Source organism: Lucilia cuprina, chromosome 3 (genome assembly GCF_022045245.1).
Source record: "Lucilia cuprina isolate Lc7/37 chromosome 3, ASM2204524v1, whole genome shotgun sequence".
NCBI lineage: Eukaryota > Metazoa > Arthropoda > Insecta > Diptera > Calliphoridae > Lucilia > Lucilia cuprina.
The window spans coordinates 58,726,562-58,746,459 of NC_060951.1; the positions used below are offsets into that span (position 1 = coordinate 58,726,562).

At 28.7% G+C, this 19,898-nt stretch overlaps 2 protein-coding genes across 2 annotated transcripts; both read right to left on the minus strand.

The window, feature by feature from the left end:
- Nucleotides 1-247: 247 nt before the first annotated feature.
- Nucleotides 248-15,462, minus strand: LOC111677884 (gamma-aminobutyric acid receptor subunit beta-like). Its single transcript, XM_023439090.2, has 9 exons — nucleotides 15,206-15,462; nucleotides 5,390-5,761; nucleotides 5,233-5,300; nucleotides 3,280-3,464; nucleotides 2,888-3,045; nucleotides 2,540-2,824; nucleotides 1,915-2,133; nucleotides 1,622-1,846; nucleotides 248-1,558 (listed from the first exon to the last, which is right to left on the minus strand). Exons 2-9 carry the CDS (start codon nucleotides 5,574-5,576, stop codon nucleotides 1,389-1,391), a joined length of 1,497 nt encoding a protein of 498 aa, XP_023294858.2. The 5' UTR covers nucleotides 5,577-5,761; nucleotides 15,206-15,462; the 3' UTR covers nucleotides 248-1,388.
- Nucleotides 15,463-17,319: 1,857 nt separating this feature from the next.
- LOC111677890 (gamma-aminobutyric acid receptor alpha-like) lies at nucleotides 17,320-19,729 on the minus strand. The gene is made up of 5 exons (XM_023439095.2): nucleotides 19,602-19,729; nucleotides 19,457-19,539; nucleotides 19,149-19,351; nucleotides 18,156-18,789; nucleotides 17,320-18,095 (listed from the first exon to the last, which is right to left on the minus strand). Exons 1-5 carry the CDS (start codon nucleotides 19,727-19,729, stop codon nucleotides 17,956-17,958), a joined length of 1,188 nt encoding a protein of 395 aa, XP_023294863.2. The 3' UTR covers nucleotides 17,320-17,955.
- Nucleotides 19,730-19,898: the final 169 nt, after the last annotated feature.

Below are 19,898 nucleotides of genomic sequence, written 5' to 3' on the forward strand. Positions count from 1 at the left end.
TTTTAATTTCCTTTTTTAATTGTTTTTTATTTTTAACTACTAATAAATAATAAATTAATTTATATTCTTTTGTTAAAATTAAATTAAAAATTTTCGTTTGTTAATTATTTTCATTTTATCACTTATTTAATTAAATATCTACATAATTAGGACTTAATTTTTTTTGTTAGGATTCTTGACTACATTTATGTTTTTTTTTTTTATTTTTTTTGGTATTTATGGTGGTTTTTTATTTTTATTTTCAATTTCAATATTAAATTCTTTTCATACTCTAAAAATTGGCTTCTTTTTTAATGTTGTACTTTAATATTCCAGTTTTTTTTAATTTGTTATAAATTTTTCTTAATTAACAATTTTAGTCAAATTTGTTATGAGCTTTTAATGTTTTAAAACTTAAATGTATGAATATTGTTAAAGATTTTATTTTGATTTTATTATGTTTTTAATTTTTGATTATTTTTCAAGTTTTGCTTTTGTTTGCTTTGATTTTAAGCCCCTTTATAACAACTTGGCAATAACTAAAGGTATAATTTTTAAAATGCAGATAACTCGTTATTAGTTATTATAATTGTACTTTACTTAATGGATTTATACGTCCACTTGTCTTCCCTTGAACATATTATAACGAGTGACAAATTATCGTCATTTTACATAAATGCCAAGTTGTAATAATGGGCATTAGTTACATAAAATATTATCAAATTTTTGTTAAAATTTTTGTAATTTTGATTAAAATCTGCTTTGTTTAACAAATGTTAACTTTAAATTGAAACAATAATAATATATTCTGCTTGCAAAAGTACTTTTTGTTCTGTGGAAATATTTAAGCATATAAGCCAGCAAGACAAATCCTTTTTTATATTTGTATTAAGAATATATTAAATTTTCAGCAAACAATTATGATTATTTCTGTAATTGATATGATTTATATTTTTAAAGAATTTTATTCTGAATCAAATAGAGATTTAACCTCTGTCTATAAGACATGTAACTGAAAATTCGAATTGAACTTATGTTTAGTTCAATTTTGTCTTACACTTAGTTCACACAAAATCATGGACATAATCGAACTATTTTCTAAAGCTGTAAGACTTGAGATAATGTTAAACCCTCGTTAAAACAAAATATCTCGTAATTGATTTTCATATCTTTAGCTTTTATTGAAAGCTTTAGTTTTCAAGTATTTTATTGCTCCTTTGCTTCGTCTCTTTCTAATTTTTTTATTATGAAAAGTTTGTTTGTGGTCAACACTACACACTATAATGATTTCATAGGATCGGGTTGCAGGATAAGGTGTTCATATGCAAATTTTGTTGTTGTTGTTCTTTTTTTTTGATGCTCTATAAACCTGACCTCTAATCGGAAGTGTGAAGTGTCATAATTTGCTATCATTCTAAAATATAAAATAGCCAATAGCCCAAATTAAAGGCTAGAAAGCTAACAGGAAATACCATACGTGAATATTTATCAATAATATTGACATCTTTGATTTTGGGTATGGTGGCTTTAATGGCAGATGCACCCTTTTTGATGGCATGCAAAACACGCGGTTTGTTGCCTGTATTCAAATGAAATAAATTTTAATTATATTAATTAAAATACTTGATAAATTTTTACTTACCCCTTTGACCTCTATAGCGTAAATTTGAACGACTTGTGGTACCATAGTTACGTGCAATTCTAAAACTCGGTGGAAATTTAGCTAAATCCAAAGTTTCGGTACCCACTTGATTAAATGTTGTATTATAGTTACCCTTGCGCAATGATGGTATAGGACTCATGCGCACATCTTGTAATTCAATAATATCTTCGGCAGTTGAACAGGTTTCGGATTTATCAGGTTTCCCTGAAATGATATAGGACAGAGAGATCTCTTTAATTTCCTTTAAAGTTTTCTTTTATTATAGAACTCACCTGATCTTTTATTATCGCCATCTTTACTCTTTTTCACTTTCTTTTTGGCTCTTTTACCCCAATAGGTGTAATTGACTGCTGCGTATTCTAAGAGGGCAGCAAATACGAACACAAAACACATGACCAGATAAATATCTATGGCTTTAACATATGATATCCTTGGTAAGGAACTCCGTACACCAGTACTTATGGTAGTCATTGTTAGAACAGTGGTGATACCTGAAAGAAAATTTAGTCATTAAAAACTTCATATCAGTTTTGAATTTAATATGAAGAAAACATATTACATCTAACTTTACTAAATTAATGTCAAGATAAATTGTTTTAATATAAACCTTAATACAAATACAGAAATTTCGTTTTTCCATAAATATGTTTGGTTTAAAACCTTCTGGTCATATTACGTATGAGTGTTAACTAATTATTGAAAATTTAAAACCACTCATACGCTTTCAGTTTCCTTCGAAAAAATGCATGCGTGAAACAGTGCGTATGAGTGATAACTAATTATGATAATTAAAAATAACAATCATACGTCACTAATTTCCTTTGAAAAAATACAAAACAACTTGTGTGAAACAGAAAACAAATTAAATAAAAACAATAGAAATTACATGAAACTCACCTAACGCAACACGAGCACTAGTTGCTTCGTGATTAATCCAAAATGAAACCCAAGACAGCATTACAATTAAAATGCTCGGTAGATATGTTTGAAAAATAAAATAACCAATATTACGCTGCAACTTAAACGATAACGACAAACGCTGATAAATACCCGTCGCTAAGCGTTCTTTGCGATCATTTGTCTCATAACCAATTATAGTGAATTGCGGCAGCTCAGCATCTTCTACACCGCGCACAGGTGTAGGTTTCCAATACATTACCACATCGCTAACGGTGTAGCCATCTTCAAAAAAAAGTAATTTAATAAAATAAGCCCTTAAGAGAAATTAAAACAATTTGTACTTACAACTTTCAATTTCCACCGTGCAATTTTGTGAATCCAATGGATAATAGTGCAAATCCATCATGCAGGCTAAAGTGGTGGTAAAACGCATACCATACGTTACCGAGCCATCACCGCCCAAACGTACCAATTTGTTGCGTTCCGTTACATCGTGTAGAAAACTGCTCAGAAAGTAAACATAATTTCATTAAAAGATATTTAAATTTTTCACACTAAAAGAACAGATTCATTGTGAAAACTGAATTTGTTGTCAATTTCTTCTTCTTGTTCATATTTTGTATCATCCATAGAGCTTTTGTTGCGACAACTAATTTAATTTTCATTGTGAATCTTTGTTGTTAGCTGTTTGCTTGTGTTTTTTTTATTTTTGTAAAAACAAACATCACTTGACTCACCTGTTTTTGTCATTTGCAAAAAATGTATCCGGTACCCATATCTTTTCCGCAAAATCTCCCGACAGCGTTAGAACATCATTGACACCATCATCGTCAGCGTCATCATCATAATATGGGCCATAAGCATTAAATGCCAAACGTTCATCACGCCAATACTGATTCAAATACATGGTTATGGTATAGTCCTGAAACGTACAAACACAACTATAAATTTATATTGGAAAATAAAACAGAAATACATTTTTTTAATTGCATTTATCTATTGCAGAGAAAATATGTTCATAAAAAATTTCTTTTTATTTTGTTTCTATTTATGTTTTTATATTAGAATGAAAGACATTAAATTTGTAAATAATTTCCGCTGTTGTTGTTGGCATAAAGGCATTCTTGATGTTTGTTTGTATGTATATATATGCATACTTGATTATATTTATTTGTTTGTATTTATATAAATGTCCTTAAACATTTTGTTAGGTGTACGTCTTTGTGCCTAAGTATGTAGGCGGTGTTGTAGTTTAGTTTAAGTTGTCTGCTTTTTATTATACTTATATATACTTTGAAACATTTGCTTATTAGTAAAGACGAAGAGCAGAAAAAAACGTTCAGGATACTTATAATAGAAAGTTTTTATTTATAAAATAATTTTGTAATACAAATATTTGTTATTTAACAAATGGTTTCTAGGTCAGAATTTTGTTTTTTAAAGAAATATATCAAGAAGTTCTATAAAAATTTTCTATAGCATCGAGTTTATTATGTATATATGACTTATACATATAGGTAAATGTATGAAAAATCGATATAATTTTCTGATATTATTCATAAACAATATTTAAAATATTTAAATTTGTGGTTTCAAAGTAATGTCAAGTTTGTTTAAGACCATCGAAAAAGACAAACAGTTCGTTAACCCTTAAACGGTTTAATAGTATTTTAAATTACTAGAAAGGACGACTTTTAGAATTTAAGAAATATAAAACCCATAAGCGTAAAGTTCTTTTGTCCCATTCGTGAGCTCTGCTCCAGGGCATGTTTCCTTGATGAATAGTCCCATGTTGGTATATTGCAAACCCGGGGTAAAGAGGTGCTATCAGTATCATTAGTAACAATATCGAATGTATTAAAGGTCTTTCAATAGAATGATTTGACATGAGGTCGAACCAGAACACCACATATTCTGGTGCTACGGGTGACAAGTTTCCAGCAGAATTTTGTCCTAGTAATTGCTAAAGTTGTTTGTTATACTTCAAAAAAATCTTAGGACAACGGTGCAAAACAAAATTATATTTTTTTTAAATATCAAGTAAAATTCATCAATATATAGAAGATATTTGTGAGAAATATTTTAATCTATAATATTTTTTAATAAACAGACCGAAATACAGAAAAACAAGCCGATATACTGACGGATCGACAGATAGAGAGATGGTCATATAGACAGATAGACATATATGTCTATATACAGATGGACAGACAGATAGACAGACAGACAGACAGACAGACAGACAGACAGAAAGACAGACAGACAGGCAGACATAAAGACAGATAGACAGAAAGACAGACAGACAGACAGACAGACAGACAGACAGACAGACAGACAGACAGAAAGACAGACAGACAGACATGCAGGTGTTTCATAAATATTTTAATCTATAATATTTTTTAATAAACTGACCGAAATACAGAAAAACAAGCCGATATACTGACGGATCGACAGATAGAGAGATGTTCATATAGACAGATAGACATATATGTCTATATACAGATGGACAGACAGACAGACAGACAGACAGACAGACAGACAGACAGACAGATAGACAGATAGACAGATAGACAGATAGACAGACAGACAGACAGACATGCAGGTGTTTCATAATGGTACCTATGATGTATCAATATTTCTCATAAACAAAATTTCAAAAAAATTTGTTTAAATCTTACACAAATACTCACCATATTAACTTCTGATATCGCATCAAAACTAGCAATTGTCAAGTCCATACCCACATGTAAAGGATCAGCTGTTAACAAAAAAGACAAAACAAAAACATAAACATTACTGAAAAAAATCAATTAAGCAAACAATACAAAAACCTTTAAAAAGGATTACCTCCAAAATTCGGCCTTAATCGTATATCATAACCTTTCAATATCTTCGATATTGTCTGTGTAACATTTTCCAAACGGCCGGCCATCATTTCTCTTCGTTTAGACTTGACGGGTGTTGTATAGAAGACCATTACTATTATTATGATTACTAAACTGTAGGCCACTTGTATGCCTACAGTTTTAAGCATTTTGTAAATGTTCTTTTATATTTGTTTAGATATAAAAAAATAATAATTTTATTACTAAACACTCAAATAGTAAATATTTCCATGGCGGCTAATGAGGCTGCTGTTTATATTGTGTGTTTTTTTTAATGATTTGCTATTTCGCTGCTGCCTTCTCTCCTCTTTCGCTATTGTTATTTTTTTTATTACTGTAAGTAAAATATATAATATATAAAATATTTATTTATATTTTTGTAAATATATACATATTGGTACTCGTATCTAAAATATCTTGAGAATTACACATAACTATAGCATGTATAAATATTGCCATTGTATAGCGTAAAACAAAAGTTTATTCAACTTTTTGTTTTCTTGCTAAAGTTCTGCCATGAGAAATTTTTCCTTGTCATTTAGAATAAAACCATTTAGACGACGTATATTGTTTAAATACATACAATGAACGTGTATTAATATAACTATATTGTAGTAAAGTAGAATCTCTTAAAAATGATTTCTCAAGACTATAGATATATCCAGATTTTAGTGAAGAATTTTAATGCCATGCTTAGAAACTTTAATAAGATTTTTTATATCTATCATATAAAATTTTAAATATGATTTTTAATTCTCGTTTAGAATTTTTTTAATAAAATGTTTTCAATTTCACTGTAATTTATTGCTATTTGTTTTCTTGTTGTTCATAAAATGTGCATCGAAAAGTGCAAACATATATAATAATAAAATATAGAATAGAATAGATGAGAAAACCTTCAGTAAAGTACATAATTGCGTTAAAGCTTTTTTTAGAGAAAGTGTAAAATTGAAATGGAAAACAAAATAATAATTCTTAAAAACTACACTACCATGTGTCGTTGTAATTTAAAAATGAGCTGAGTAATCTTCACTGTTTATTTCCAGATAGAAAATGTTTTTTTAAATTACTAAGTAATGGTTTAAATCGAATTTACATGTTAATCTTTGGAAATCTGGACAATTGACAAAAGTTTTCCTGAAGTAACTACTTAAGCTAAGTGTGTGATTTAATTTTTTGCATAATACTTCTCTTGAACAATTCTTAGATTTCATAACATATTTTTTTTTAAACTTATTACGTACTATTATTAAGTCCAGTGACCCAACTTTTGAAGCTGATGTCTTTTAAATTGATTGAAATGCAATGTTAGTAGTTTAGACCTAATTTTATGAAAAAAATCGGTAAAGAAAGTTTTTAGTTACAGTTTGGCAAATATGTCAAATATGTCAAACTGTAACACAGAAAATTTTAAAATTTAATGTTCAAAATTTTGGTCGCTTGTCATGTTATCCTTAATGTATATTCTGAATCCTAGATAGTGAAGAAGTTGATTTAGTGATCGGAAATTTTCTGACAGCAAATATCTTCGGCATTCAATAAGTTAATTTCAGACATGATTTTTAGATCTATTGAATTATCGAAATCTGTTATTAAAACATATAGAGATGAAAATAACTCAGAAAACCCCTAAGATTATATATGCCTGTCTATCGGTCTGTAAAATGAAATCAATTTTCTAAAGACAAAATATTTTTTTGTTTATTTCAGTTTTCTATTAACACATCAAAATTGTTAAAAAAAAAATTTAGAGACATGGAGGTAGTCAAACAATAATGAGGTAGTTCTGAAAAACCAAACGAACTTTTTCAGAATATTTCATATATTCCGGATGCTAGAGTTGATAAATATTGAAATTCGTAGGCAATATGTATATCAAAAGAAAGATATTTGAAAGACTTTCAGATTTTTAAATAATTTATAGGGAATAATAAATTTTCTTGTAGGAGGGTCAACACTGAATCGATCCTTATAATATTATGTAGATTTTTGCCATTTTTAAACCATTTAGTGAAAAGTAATTAAAATGGGGTCGAGAATGAAGTAAGGCCAGATCAATTATGTAAATGTTTGTTGGTTTGGCCAAACATAGACTGATTTGTAAGGATTTTAAGTGTTAAAATTTTCAGCTTTACAGGCAAGAGAACTAATGGAAAAGAAAGTATTTATATAACACATTATTTATAAGACCTTATTAGATTACTTCTATGTAATCTACACAATATGTAGTGGTCGTTAAAGTGTACGTTGTTTGTTATATAACTACAACTAAAAGTAATTATCTAATTTCTGTTTAAAACACTTCGTTAACAATAAAACTTGTTTTATAGTTTGATCATTTTACAGATATTTTATATCCATTTAAATGCATGTAATAGTACTTTCAATATGAAAAAGAGGTACATCCAATGAGGTTTTATTTTGGATATTTTTTCAATAGTTCCATAACAAACGAAATTATAAATTTTGTATTAAACATTGAAATCAATGCAATCAATAAATTATAAACAAATTTGCCTAAATTAAAAACGTCTTTTTGAAAATAAATTTCTATAAATATTAACCTTGAGAAAAAGGTCATGGTTTATAAATGAGATTGCAATGCAATATGTCATAATAAATAGAAAAATTATTATAATTTAAAGTGAACTAAAAGTGTGCAACAAATCATGATTATATTGTCCATTTAAATGAACAATTTTAAATAACAAATTTATTAACTAACAAGTAAGAAATTATTGTCGGGCGATGTCGACCATATAATACCCTAAATCTGAAATAAAAATTATATTTGATTTATTTTTCATAATAAAGCATTTAAGATGAATTGTTGAATAAAATTGTGGACAAATAAGTCAAATTTTAAAGGGGCCTTTTTATAGGGGCTGTGGTCAAATTGGATCATCAAGTCTAGTAAAGAACTTGGTTTTTGTAGCTTTTTTCGAGACACTTGTATTTTAAACATAATTATGAACTTAAAAGCCCTTTTCGGGGAGGTGAAATAATGGACAGAACTTAACCATTTTCAATAGACTTCGTCCCTGGGACAATAAAAGATCATGTACCAAATTTTATTGAACTATCTTTAAAATTGCTACCTGTAGTTTGTTTACAAGGTTTATATGGACGGACATAGCTAAGTCGCCTCAAAAAATGATTCGTATTCGATTGGTATTCTATAAGCTGGGTACAGAACTAATATTAGTATACGTTACAAACATCAGCACAAACCCAATATACCCACCCCACTAAAGTGGTATATGATATAAATAGCTTTTAACAAATTAACATTTTTAGCATTTCTAAATTTAAATAATTTTTCCAAATTTAAGCATCTTTCTATAGCTCCAAATACTAAGCTGTTCATTAATAAAAAATCGTGTTTATTCCTTACATTTAGAGAAAATAAACAATAAAAACAATTCATATAAAGAGAAATTACAGCCCACACAAAAACAATGACATTTATCTATACATGATGCAGTGAACAAAAAAGAAAAAACTACATAATGAAAATAATAATTTTGTTTGTAATGCAATTTATAAATTTCCATAGAAAGCAAAAACAATGAAAAAATGAGAAGAAAAAATTCTAATGACGAACAAAATGAACAACATAAACTAGTCAACAACAACAACAAAAAAGCAGTAAAAAGCACCAACAATGACAGCAACTGCTTGGTAAACAAACACAAACTAAAAGCTGCATCATCAGCAACAACTACCATCACTAGTACAATGACAATAATAACAATAATAGTGTGCTTTTTGTTGTTGTTGTATTTTAATGTATTCTATGAAATCAAATAAAAACCCACGAAGAAATCAAGAACACACTTTCACAAACATGTTTTCACAAATACATCAACTTGCTTACATACACTTGTGTGCAGAAAAATAGTTATAAACTAATGTTTTGCAAACCTGGAACTTATGAATGATAATTTTAATTCCTTACATGTGTACTAGTGATAGAAAAGTAGGTGAACGCCACCTACTTTTCTATCCACATGTGTACTAGTGTTTAAGCAGAATGTAAATGTGTTCACAGCTGCGATCTGGGATATAAATTGCAAAATGTACCAATAGAAATAATTTTGTAGTTTAAGAATAAATTTTTATTTTAACAAAAATAATTTTAACAAAAACTAAAAAAAATTAAATTAAGTTAAACATTCTTCATATTAACGATAACAACTTTTGTTTATAACATAAAAATAATAAAAAATGTGTTATTTAAATTTTCCCAATTACTAACTTAGTACCACATTTACTATTTTAACTTAAACCATCATAATTGTACCAACTAGTTCAACCCAGACATACAAACTGGAAAAAAATCTGTACCACACAGCGTATGATGAATATTTAAATCAATTATTGCTGTTGTAAATGTTGTTGCTGCTATTTATGATGTTAGCAGCGACTATAGCAGCAGCAGTAACGAGATGTAATATTATTATCGTTATCGCTTTTATAGACGCCTTCGTTAATGTTCTCTTTTTATTTTGTTCGAAATAAATAAATTTGACCCATTTCTTCTTGTGCATAGAATAGTATGTATGTATTTTTAAATTCATTGAAAGACACTGGCTGAGAGAATCAATGTGTGTCAGTTACAATTTATGGACGGATGAAGGGTGCAATGAGTTTAATGTGTGTTGAATGACGAACAATAAACGAGAAGTGTGTTTGTGTATTTTTGAATGAATAATGAAGAATACCGCCACTAGACGGTGTGTAATTTGTTGTTATAGTGTTAGAGAATGTTGCACATTATAGAATTATATACTAGTTTATTCTTTGATGTACACTTGAAGTCTATAAAGATGTCAAAATTTAATATTGTTGCTCTGGTATAGTTTTTATTTCTTTTTGCTTTATTTGATGTTCGGTAAATTTTTTACTTGTCCATTAAGTTAAGATATTTTTAGAGTTATCTTTCAAGGTTTTGTTAGGTTAAATATATTAGTGTAATAGAAACATTCAAATATTTTTAAAGTATTTAAGAAAAACTAATTTTGTTCAGAGAAATATTATAAAATCCTATCTTTTTTTATTAAGCTTATACTTGAAATTTCTTTTTAAATTTCATGGGTAATTCCATGAAAAGATTTTTGAAAATTTGCTGATATATATAAATATTAAAAAAATCCTTCACATATCTTTTGTCACTTATATTATTTGCAGATTGTCCTATATATTGGCATGTATTTTACAAAAAAACACTTTCTTTTAATAATAATAAAGTGTCAATTATCTGTACCACTCTGAAGGCGTACAAAGGACACATACAATACACTACTTAATGCTTTTTTGTTCATGGAAAAAAACATACATTTTTTAAAAGGACTATCTTCGATAGTTGGGACTTTCATAAGCAACTTTTTAATTTGTTTATTTTTACGTAATTTTTATTAAAATTTTGGATATTTTTTTAAGTTATAAGACATGACAAATTACCAAAACTCTAAAACTGAAAGTTCACACTATGCGTTTAGAGCTTCTTCTTAAAAAAAAAGTAAAATCTATGTTGTTGATGTTGAAGTACAAAAGCTTAATATAAAAACAAGTAGGAAAGTATAGTCGGGCATGACCGACCATATAATACCCTACACCATGAGTATATTTTTAAAATTTTTACTTTTTATAAAATGTTTATTTTTTGTAAAGAAACTTTTATGCTGAATATTACCATAATTCCAAAATATTTAAGCCATTTATTGATAAAAAACTAAAATTACTAAATGAGGCTTTATATAGGTCAAATATGGGCCGATCCTCGGTAAATTTGGGAAAAGGATATATTTCTAAATAACAGTTAGTTTTGTTGAGTTTCATTGTGATACAAATGGTTACAAGTCAATTTTAGACGTTTAAGTCATTTTTTGAAGGGGGGTTTGTATGGGGGCTAGGGTCAAATAAAGGCCGATCCTTACGAAAATCTGCAAAATCATTTATACTTATATTAAACTTATTTGAGCCAATTTTTAGAGAGATAGCAGAATATTTGACGTAATTATAGCGTACCTCAAATCGGGAGGTACGGTTGTATGGGGGCTAGGTGAAATAATGGACCGATTTCAACCATTTTCAATAAGCTTCGTCCTTGTGCTAAAAAACATGATTGGTCCAAATTTCGTCAAATTATCTTGAAAATTGCGGCCTGTACCTTGCGCACAAGGTTAACATGGACAGCCAGCCAGCCAGCCAGCCGGACAGACGGACGGACATGTCTTAATCGACTCAAAAAATGATTCTGAATCGATCGGTATACTTTAAGGTGGGTATTGGACCAATATTTTTGTATGTTATAAACATCAGCACAAACGTATAATACCCTCCCCACTATAGTGGTGTAGGGTATAATTATATTAGAATGAAAGAGCTCATCCATCCAGTAAAAGATTCTGATATAAACCTTTTTGATTTTTTGTAGCTTTCGAACTAATTAAAATTGCCATAAAAAACATTGAATTTAACGAAAAATTGAGAAACCGGTCAATTCTTAATTAATTTCTCATGGAACTTATGATAAATTATGTATATTAAGGGTCCTTATAACACCTGAATCGATTAAGTCATGTCTATTTGACTTTTAAAATTAATTTTCTGAATACTCCCGATATCTTCGGGATCCAAATCTTTGATAATTCTGTCAGACGTCAATAAGTAACTAAGACATTTGAAAGAATTTCATAATTATTTTCTTTTAAATTGCGACTTGTAGTATGTGCACAAAACTTTCATGGACACAAAGACAGACAGACGGACGTACGTAGTTTAATATACTTAAAAAAGTGTTACAAACATCGGCACAAATGCCTAATAAACACTCCAAATATACTGGTGGAGGGTATAATATGATAAGAGTATAACTAGGTGATTTGCTTTGCACTCAACTCATTGTTTGTTTAGCATAACATTTACAAGTGAGTACTATGAAGTGACTATGTGACTTCATTCAAACTGAGTGAGTAAACAATTTTGTTTTTGTTGAAACAATACAAAATAGGTTTTTGAAATTTAATTAAACTTTTTCTTAAATAAACATTTTAAAGCTGCTAAAAATAGTTATCAAAGTAAACTTTTTCTTAAATAATTCAACTTTTTCTTAAATAAACATTTTTAAGCTGCTAAAAGCAGTTCTAAGTTATCCTTGATTCAAAATTTATAATGTATTCGAAAAATTCATAAATATTTTATTTGAAAGTGGGAAAACATCGGCACAAATGCCTAATAATCACCCAAAATATACTGATGGAGAGTATGACATCTTCAGAGTATAACTAGATCCAAACATATTTGTTATCTACAATGAGTATTTCTTTGCTTTACACTCAACTGATTGTTTGTTTAGCATAACATTTACCAGTGAGTACTATGAAGTGACTGTACGACTTCATTCAAATTGAGTGAGTTAACAATTTTGTTTTTGTTGAAACAATACAAAATAGATTTTTCAAATCAAATTAAACTTTTTCTTATATAAATCGTGAACATTGTTTAAGCTGTTAAAAACAGTTCCAAGTTATCCTTTATGCGATTTGAAAAATTTGAGACGTGTCAAAAAAAAAAGATACAATCTCTTTTCAATGCTTCTTCTTTAGCATTTAAACTGTTTATTTTAACACGGTGAGGACAGTGAAGGCAAGTACCTAGTACGCACCCTTACAAATTGGAACTTAAAGTAGTACTTGCAAAGAAGTTATAGAATATACGAACCATGGTTTGTTAGCTAAAATTTCATTATTCACAACACCACTGCTCAACTATCAGTTCAAAAGAAATTCATTACTAGAGCACTTCAAAGTAATGTAAACGCTAAATCTTTGGAAAGTTGGTGGTTATGTAAGTTCAACCCATTACACTGGGTATTTACGTTCTTAAATCATTTTTAGATAAAAAACTCCATTTTTTCCAAAAATTTGAACTCATCTCTAAAAAAAAAAGTATTAAATTATAGTCGGGCGAGGCCAACCATATAATACCCTACACCTGTTGAAAAAGTAAAATGTGATAAAGTTTTTATATTAAGACTTCTAAGTTGAATTGTGCCTCAAATATACTTAAGCCATTTATTGTTGAATAAAACTGTGGACATGTAAGTCAAATTTTGAAGGGACTAAGTTCAAATGAGGCCCTATAATTATAGAGATAATGAGGGTCATCAAGGCTAGTATAGAACTTGTTTTTGCAGCCTTTTGTCGACATATTAGTACATTAAACATTAATATGAGCTTAAAAGCCCTATTCGGTGGGTCCAGGTTAAATAATGCACAGATGTTAACCATATTTAAAAGATCATCAAAATTGCAACTTGTATCGACTCAGAAAATGATTTTGAGCCGATTGGTGGGTATAAAACTAATATTATTGTGCGTTATAAACATCAGCATAAACCCAATATACCATCCAACCACTAATGTGGTGTAGGGTACAAAAAAATTTTTAAGATAAAAATATCAGTTTTATAAGAAATTAATATTTACATTATCGTTAAAGTCGCTCTTTTAAGGCTTTTTAAATACAGAAGTATAAATTACTATAGGAAACTTCGAAAATATCACGGCTTGAATTTGGAAATATTAAAATAGATAAATCCCTATTTGAACTAAATTTTATATCTGATTTGAAATTATTTTCAAAAAAAAAAAAAAAAACGAAGAATTTGAAATATGTATACAATAAATGTATTTATCGGTGGCCACATCATGACACTTCGTACTTGAATATTTTTGTCAATATCCTTAACAAACATTCTAATATTTTTTGTCAATATTATCTTATGTTAAACAAAGTCAATTGTTAGTTATCTACAAATCTATCATTTTGTTTTATTGACACTCGTTTTATTTTTTTTTTTGATATTCTTTAAAATTAAAAAATTTTATTGAATATTTAGAACTAATGTTTTGTAGTTACACACATATATATTTTTACTTTTGTAAAAATATGTCATTTATAATTAATAGACATTCAAATTCGTAGCTGCTGACGTTTATCACTTGTAGTTTCTTATTTCTAGTTCAATTTTAGTTTTTGTCCTTTATAGCAAATGTAATTTCAATCATACAAAGATATTGCTACTCAAAAAAGCAAAAGCAACAACAAAAACCAAAAACAACAATTTTAAATTATGAAAAACAAAAAAATGCATAATCGTATAAAAAGCAAACAGATACAAAGTTTCCGTTTATCTATTCATCCATACAGTTTGTTGTTATTTGTAACACAGAATTTGCTGTTGTATTCAGTACTTTTTGTGTTTGTATTTTAAAATTCTTTTAGTTTTTTTCATTACATTTTATTCGTTTGATTGTATAGCAGCAATCGTTGTCTGAGTCTATCTGTCGGATTGTGTGTGTGTGTTTGTTGCAAACACTTAATGCAAATGTCATGTAATTTGGTCAAATACAGATAACCTCGTAAAAAAAACTTTTATATTTTTTTCCTTGCTACCTTTTTAATCTCCTAAGGATTTAGGAAGTAAACCACCACTTTTGCCACCATTAATTTAAGAATTAAATAAAAAAGAAACAAAAATTTGAATAGATTTAAGACAGGAAATAAAATCTTTGCCAACAGGAAACCAAGTCTATATTTTTCTTTACTATGAGGGGATGTATGATAATGGTGTCACAAACTAGATTTTTTTTTGTCACATACAATTATAAGATTATATAAATCTTTATTTCCATAGAATTATTTTAAATATATTACAATAACTTTGTTGTTTTTTCGTTTTTTTTTTTGTAAATTATTTTTCTTTCCTTACAGGCAAAATTTTCTTTATTTTTTTCCTTGTTTCATAAACTTTCAATTTCAATTGCATTCACTTTCACTTAAATTTTAATACATTTTTTATTCATGATTTTACATATATTTTTGTGTGCTTGTTCTCTTTTTTACATTTTTTTAACTTAAAAATCTTTACGGTTTATATGTGTATTTTTGTTGTTCAATTTTTAATAGCTCTCGTACATGTTTTGCGTTCCAACTAATCTAGACGTGCTTTACTGTCAACCGTTTCTAACCAACAAAAAAGCTTTTGTTATTCCTTTATGTTTCGGAGTCTGAGAATTGTGTTTTAATATGTTTGTTGTTTTTCTACCTTTAGGATGCTGTATGAGAGCCATGAGTTTTGTTAGAGCTTAAGATTGTCATTGTATTTGACATTATTTGCGCATATTTTGACATATTTTACGCATTTTTTTCTCTGCATTTGAGCATGTTTTCTCAGTTTTTGACAATTATATTTTGACATTTATCGTGGCGAGAGAGATAAATGGAACTGACTCCATCTGAAAAATTGCATTGTTAGTTAAAATGACAACAACGAAATCTTACTAGGGAACTTTTATGAAAATATATCCTTTCGGTTTGCGTGTAGGTTTGAAATTTATTTTTTTAATATTGAAATTAAACTAGAACTGAACAAGTACAGAAATAGTTTTCCACCATTATATTTTGAAATTTGTAGTAATGAGACAAATTAATACATGTGGCTCCATCTAAAAAATTACATTGTTAGTTACAGTGATAACAGTGACAGTGAAATCTAGCAACGGAGCTTTTAAGAAAATATATCCTTTCGGTTTGTGTTTAGCCGTTAGATTTGAAATTTACTTCCGGTTTCTGTAAATGTGAAAAAACATTTTCATCACTACAAATATATTTAAAACAACAAATAAATTTCGTGTTTGTTTTCAATATATTTGTAAGAAAGAAAATGTTGTTTCGATATTGTAAAAGAGGCAGTTATTTTTTAAATCTTGAAATTGAACAAAAACTGAAATAAAACTGAAATAGCTTTTGACAATTATATATGTTTTGAAATTTGTAGTAGTAAGAGAGAGATGAAAATTACAAGGTTAGTTACAGTGAAATCTAGCTACTAGAACTGAACTAGAACTGAACTAGAACTGAACAAGAACTGAACTAGAACTGAACTAGAACTGAACTAGAACTGAACTAGAACTGAACTAGAACTGAACTAGACCTGAACTAGAACTGAACTAGAACTGAACTAGAACTGAACTAGAACTAAACTAGAACTGAACTAGAACTGAACTAGAACTGAACTAGAACTGAACTAGAACTGAACTAGAACTAAACTAGAACTGAACTAGAACTGAACTTGAACTGAACTAGAACTGTACTAGAATTGAACTAGAACAAAACTAGAACAAAACTAGAACTGAACTAGAACTGGACTAGAATTGAACTAGAACTGTATTAAATTGAATTAATACTGATAGGAATTCCAAGACCTCTCCGATTGATATACATCTGGACTTAGTAGAAATAAAATACTAACTATTTACAACAAGTTCACACGAAGAGTTAAATGACAGTAGTTAATTAAGACGATGGCACGACACATTCGTAGTTCTTTTTGGCACTACACCGCCATCTTATGAATCCTTTTGGAAATGTCCTAGCAAAAATATATGATTAGGCAAATGTAACATAAATAAAAATATTTAAAACGTTTATTTATTTTTGTAAATGCATCACAAATCTCATTGTTTGTCTTAAAATACATAGTCTAATAACTTCTTTCGGTTCATTACTCTAACAGTCAAAAGCAATAAATCCTTTTTTAATATTTCCGGGTAAAATTTTAACAGGTATTTGTATACAAAATTCATAAGCTTACCATCTTTATTTGCCTAATGTCAAGGTGGAAATTTCTACTTTAACATATTTTTTCTCTATGTAAATATTATGGCACAACTAACAAATATACACAATTTTTTTGTGTCAATAAAAGTGTCAAGTTTGCAATATTTAGGTAACCTATAAGGCTTACAATTTACAAGTGTATTTGATATTCATATGTCTGTCTGATGAGGATAAACAATCAAGAAAGAGTTAGTTAAATACTTGTTAACAAAGACTTATTTATTTATGATATTCTTTTTTCCTTTTTTTTGTTTTTGTTAGTACATAACAACAATAGCAATAAACAATGGATTAATACGAGTGACAAAAAGCATAAAATTTGGATTAGTTGTTTGTGTTTTTGAGGGTGTAGGTGTATGTGTATGTGTGAGTGTGTGTTTGCTTTTACATTCGTTTATGCATTAATTCATTTGAATACATACATATCGCTCTTTAACTACATGACTGACATATTCCTACATTTGGGTTTTTGAAACTATACAAGGTACTTTTTAAGTGTAATATTCAAGTTTTTCGTATAGTTTTGTATATTTTCAAAAATGTCTAATATTATCGGTGTGCTACTTTTTACATCCTACACCACAAGTGTGGAAGTAAATATATTAGGATCCACTTTAAACATAATGTTTTATTTTTTTTTTTAAATCCTGCGATCTCTTAGTTATTTAAAAATACAAGTTAAATAAAATAAACTTTGTTGTTTTTTTAACTTATGCCGGTATTATAGTAAATGAACGATAAGTATTTCAGAAAGAATGTTTTTATATGAGTTGTGGATTTATGCATACGAATATGTTTGTAGAGTTTATTGTTAGTTATGCCAGCAATACATCCAATTTGTTAACCTTTGGGCCAAGAAAAATCTTTCTTAAACATGCCATAAGCCAACCAGTATAAAAGATTAAAGAGAGCAAATGACATAGGAAAGGCAATACGTGAAATGCGATCGATTAAAGAGACACTATTAACATAACGCGGACCTAGAATTATAAATAAAATATAAATTGCTTTTTTTTCCTTTTAAATATCTTTATTCCTACCTTTTTTATTAGCTGCTGCCTCACGTTCACGTTCCTTACGAAATTTTACATCTCCTATAAAACACAACCACACTTGTTTCGCTTTCGATATAACTGGTGCATCTGTTTGTGTTGTTCTCTCCATGGTAGAAGCATGCGAAGAGGGACATTGGAAAATGTGGGTAGGATCATCATCGTAAATGGGACAGATCATGGCATTACGTTTACGAAATCCTCCTGGTAACTGTTGAGCATATTCAGAATTCTGTGATAGTTCTGCTGCCAATGATTCATTACTCTCTCGCATAGAGGGTAATTCTGGCTCAACATCATCATAATCTAATTGTTCTTCTTCCATATCCTCCCATTCATCTTCACTAATGGCAGGTATTTCACCACTTCCCACCTTTGTGAAATAATGTACCCCAGCAAATTCCAACAAAGTGGCAATACAATAAAGAAAACACATAAGCAGAAACCAATCGAGAGCGGTGGCATATTTTACTTTTGGCAAATCGATACGTGAATCTAAACTAATAGTTGATAGGGTTAAAACGGCTGTTACGCACAAGCCGACACGATCACTGGTAGCTTCACGATGTATCCAGAAGGAGACCCATGAAAGGACGACAATCAGTATGCAAGGTACATAAACCTAAAACGATGAATAAATATTAAATAATTACAAAGATTTAAAATTGATTAGTGATAAAGTGGGAGAATTTCGAAAAAGAAATAAATAAGTTTTAACCACCTTGACATCAAATGTTTTTAGTTATTTATTTGGACTACATAAATTCATTTGAGACAAATACTGAGATGTTTCATATAAATATTTTATGGTTACCGGTTGTCAGCTTTAAAACATATGAATGATGTCAATGTTATTGGATTGAAAAGGTCAAAAGTTTCCTGCTAATTTTTTTTAAAATTTTAATTTATGACAATTTTAAATGGGATGATAGAAAAAAGTGCTCTAAAATAGTTAAAGACCATATCATCTTTTCTTAATACCTGTATCAAAAAGTACCCCGTATGCCTTTTAAGATTAAACGCCACATGCAATGTTGAAAATTCACCCTCTCGCCTGGCATAAGTTAAGTTACGACTTCTCATGCTTATCAAATCAAACTGATTTAATGTCATGCCGGGTACAAAGGAAACAGCATCATCACCACCCTTCCATTCATAAACCAACTGGCGACTAGTGTAACCATCTGTAATTACACATAAAACATAAGTATTTTTTATTGTTCCTGGTTGAATTACATGTAGAGATAGTTCAATGATTACTCTTAAAATTACTCTTAAAATTTACTCACAACTACCAATAATTAGGGGGCATGATTGATGATCCATGGGAAAATTGATTAATTCCATGGGACAGGTGGCCTTAATGGTTAAACTGAAATTTTACAGTAGTTTAAAATTAAATGATTGAAATTTAGAAGTTTTATTTCAATTTACCGCATGGAGTATAATATTCCACCATCTTGATCTAAACGCAATAATTTATTGGGTACCGTAATGGTGTGTATGTGTGAATGTTTACCATTGTAGAAATAAGTGTCAGGACGCCAAATTTTGTCCAGCATCTAAGTATTCATTATTAAAAGTGGGAAAATTTAAAAAATTCATTTGCAAAAAATCTAATATCATCAGTTCTAGTTCTGTTCTAGTTCAGTTCTAGTTCAGTTCTAGTTCAGTTCTAGTTCAGTTCTAGTTCAGTTCTAGTTCAGTTCTAGTTCAGTTCTAGTTCAGTTC

Bases quoted from the DNA above. Each gene is read 5' to 3' on its own strand.
- LOC111677884 (XM_023439090.2), bottom strand. From the start codon at position 5,576: ATGCTTAAAACTGTAGGCATACAAGTGGCCTACAGTTTAGTAATCATA. The intron at 1,847-1,914 runs GTGAGTTCTATA...ATATCATTTCAG, and splicing joins TGGCGATAATAAAAGATCAG to GGAAACCTGATAAATCCGAA. The intron at 1,559-1,621 runs GTAAGTAAAAAT...ATTTGAATACAG, and splicing joins ACGCTATAGAGGTCAAAGGG to GCAACAAACCGCGTGTTTTG.
- LOC111677890 (XM_023439095.2), bottom strand. From the start codon at position 19,729: ATGCTGGACAAAATTTGGCGTCCTGACACTTATTTCTACAATGGTAAA. The intron at 19,540-19,601 runs GTAAATTGAAAT...GTAAAATTTCAG, and splicing joins GGAATATTATACTCCATGCG to TTTAACCATTAAGGCCACCT. The intron at 18,096-18,155 runs GTAGGAATAAAG...TTATAATTCTAG, and splicing joins GGCAGCAGCTAATAAAAAAG to GTCCGCGTTATGTTAATAGT.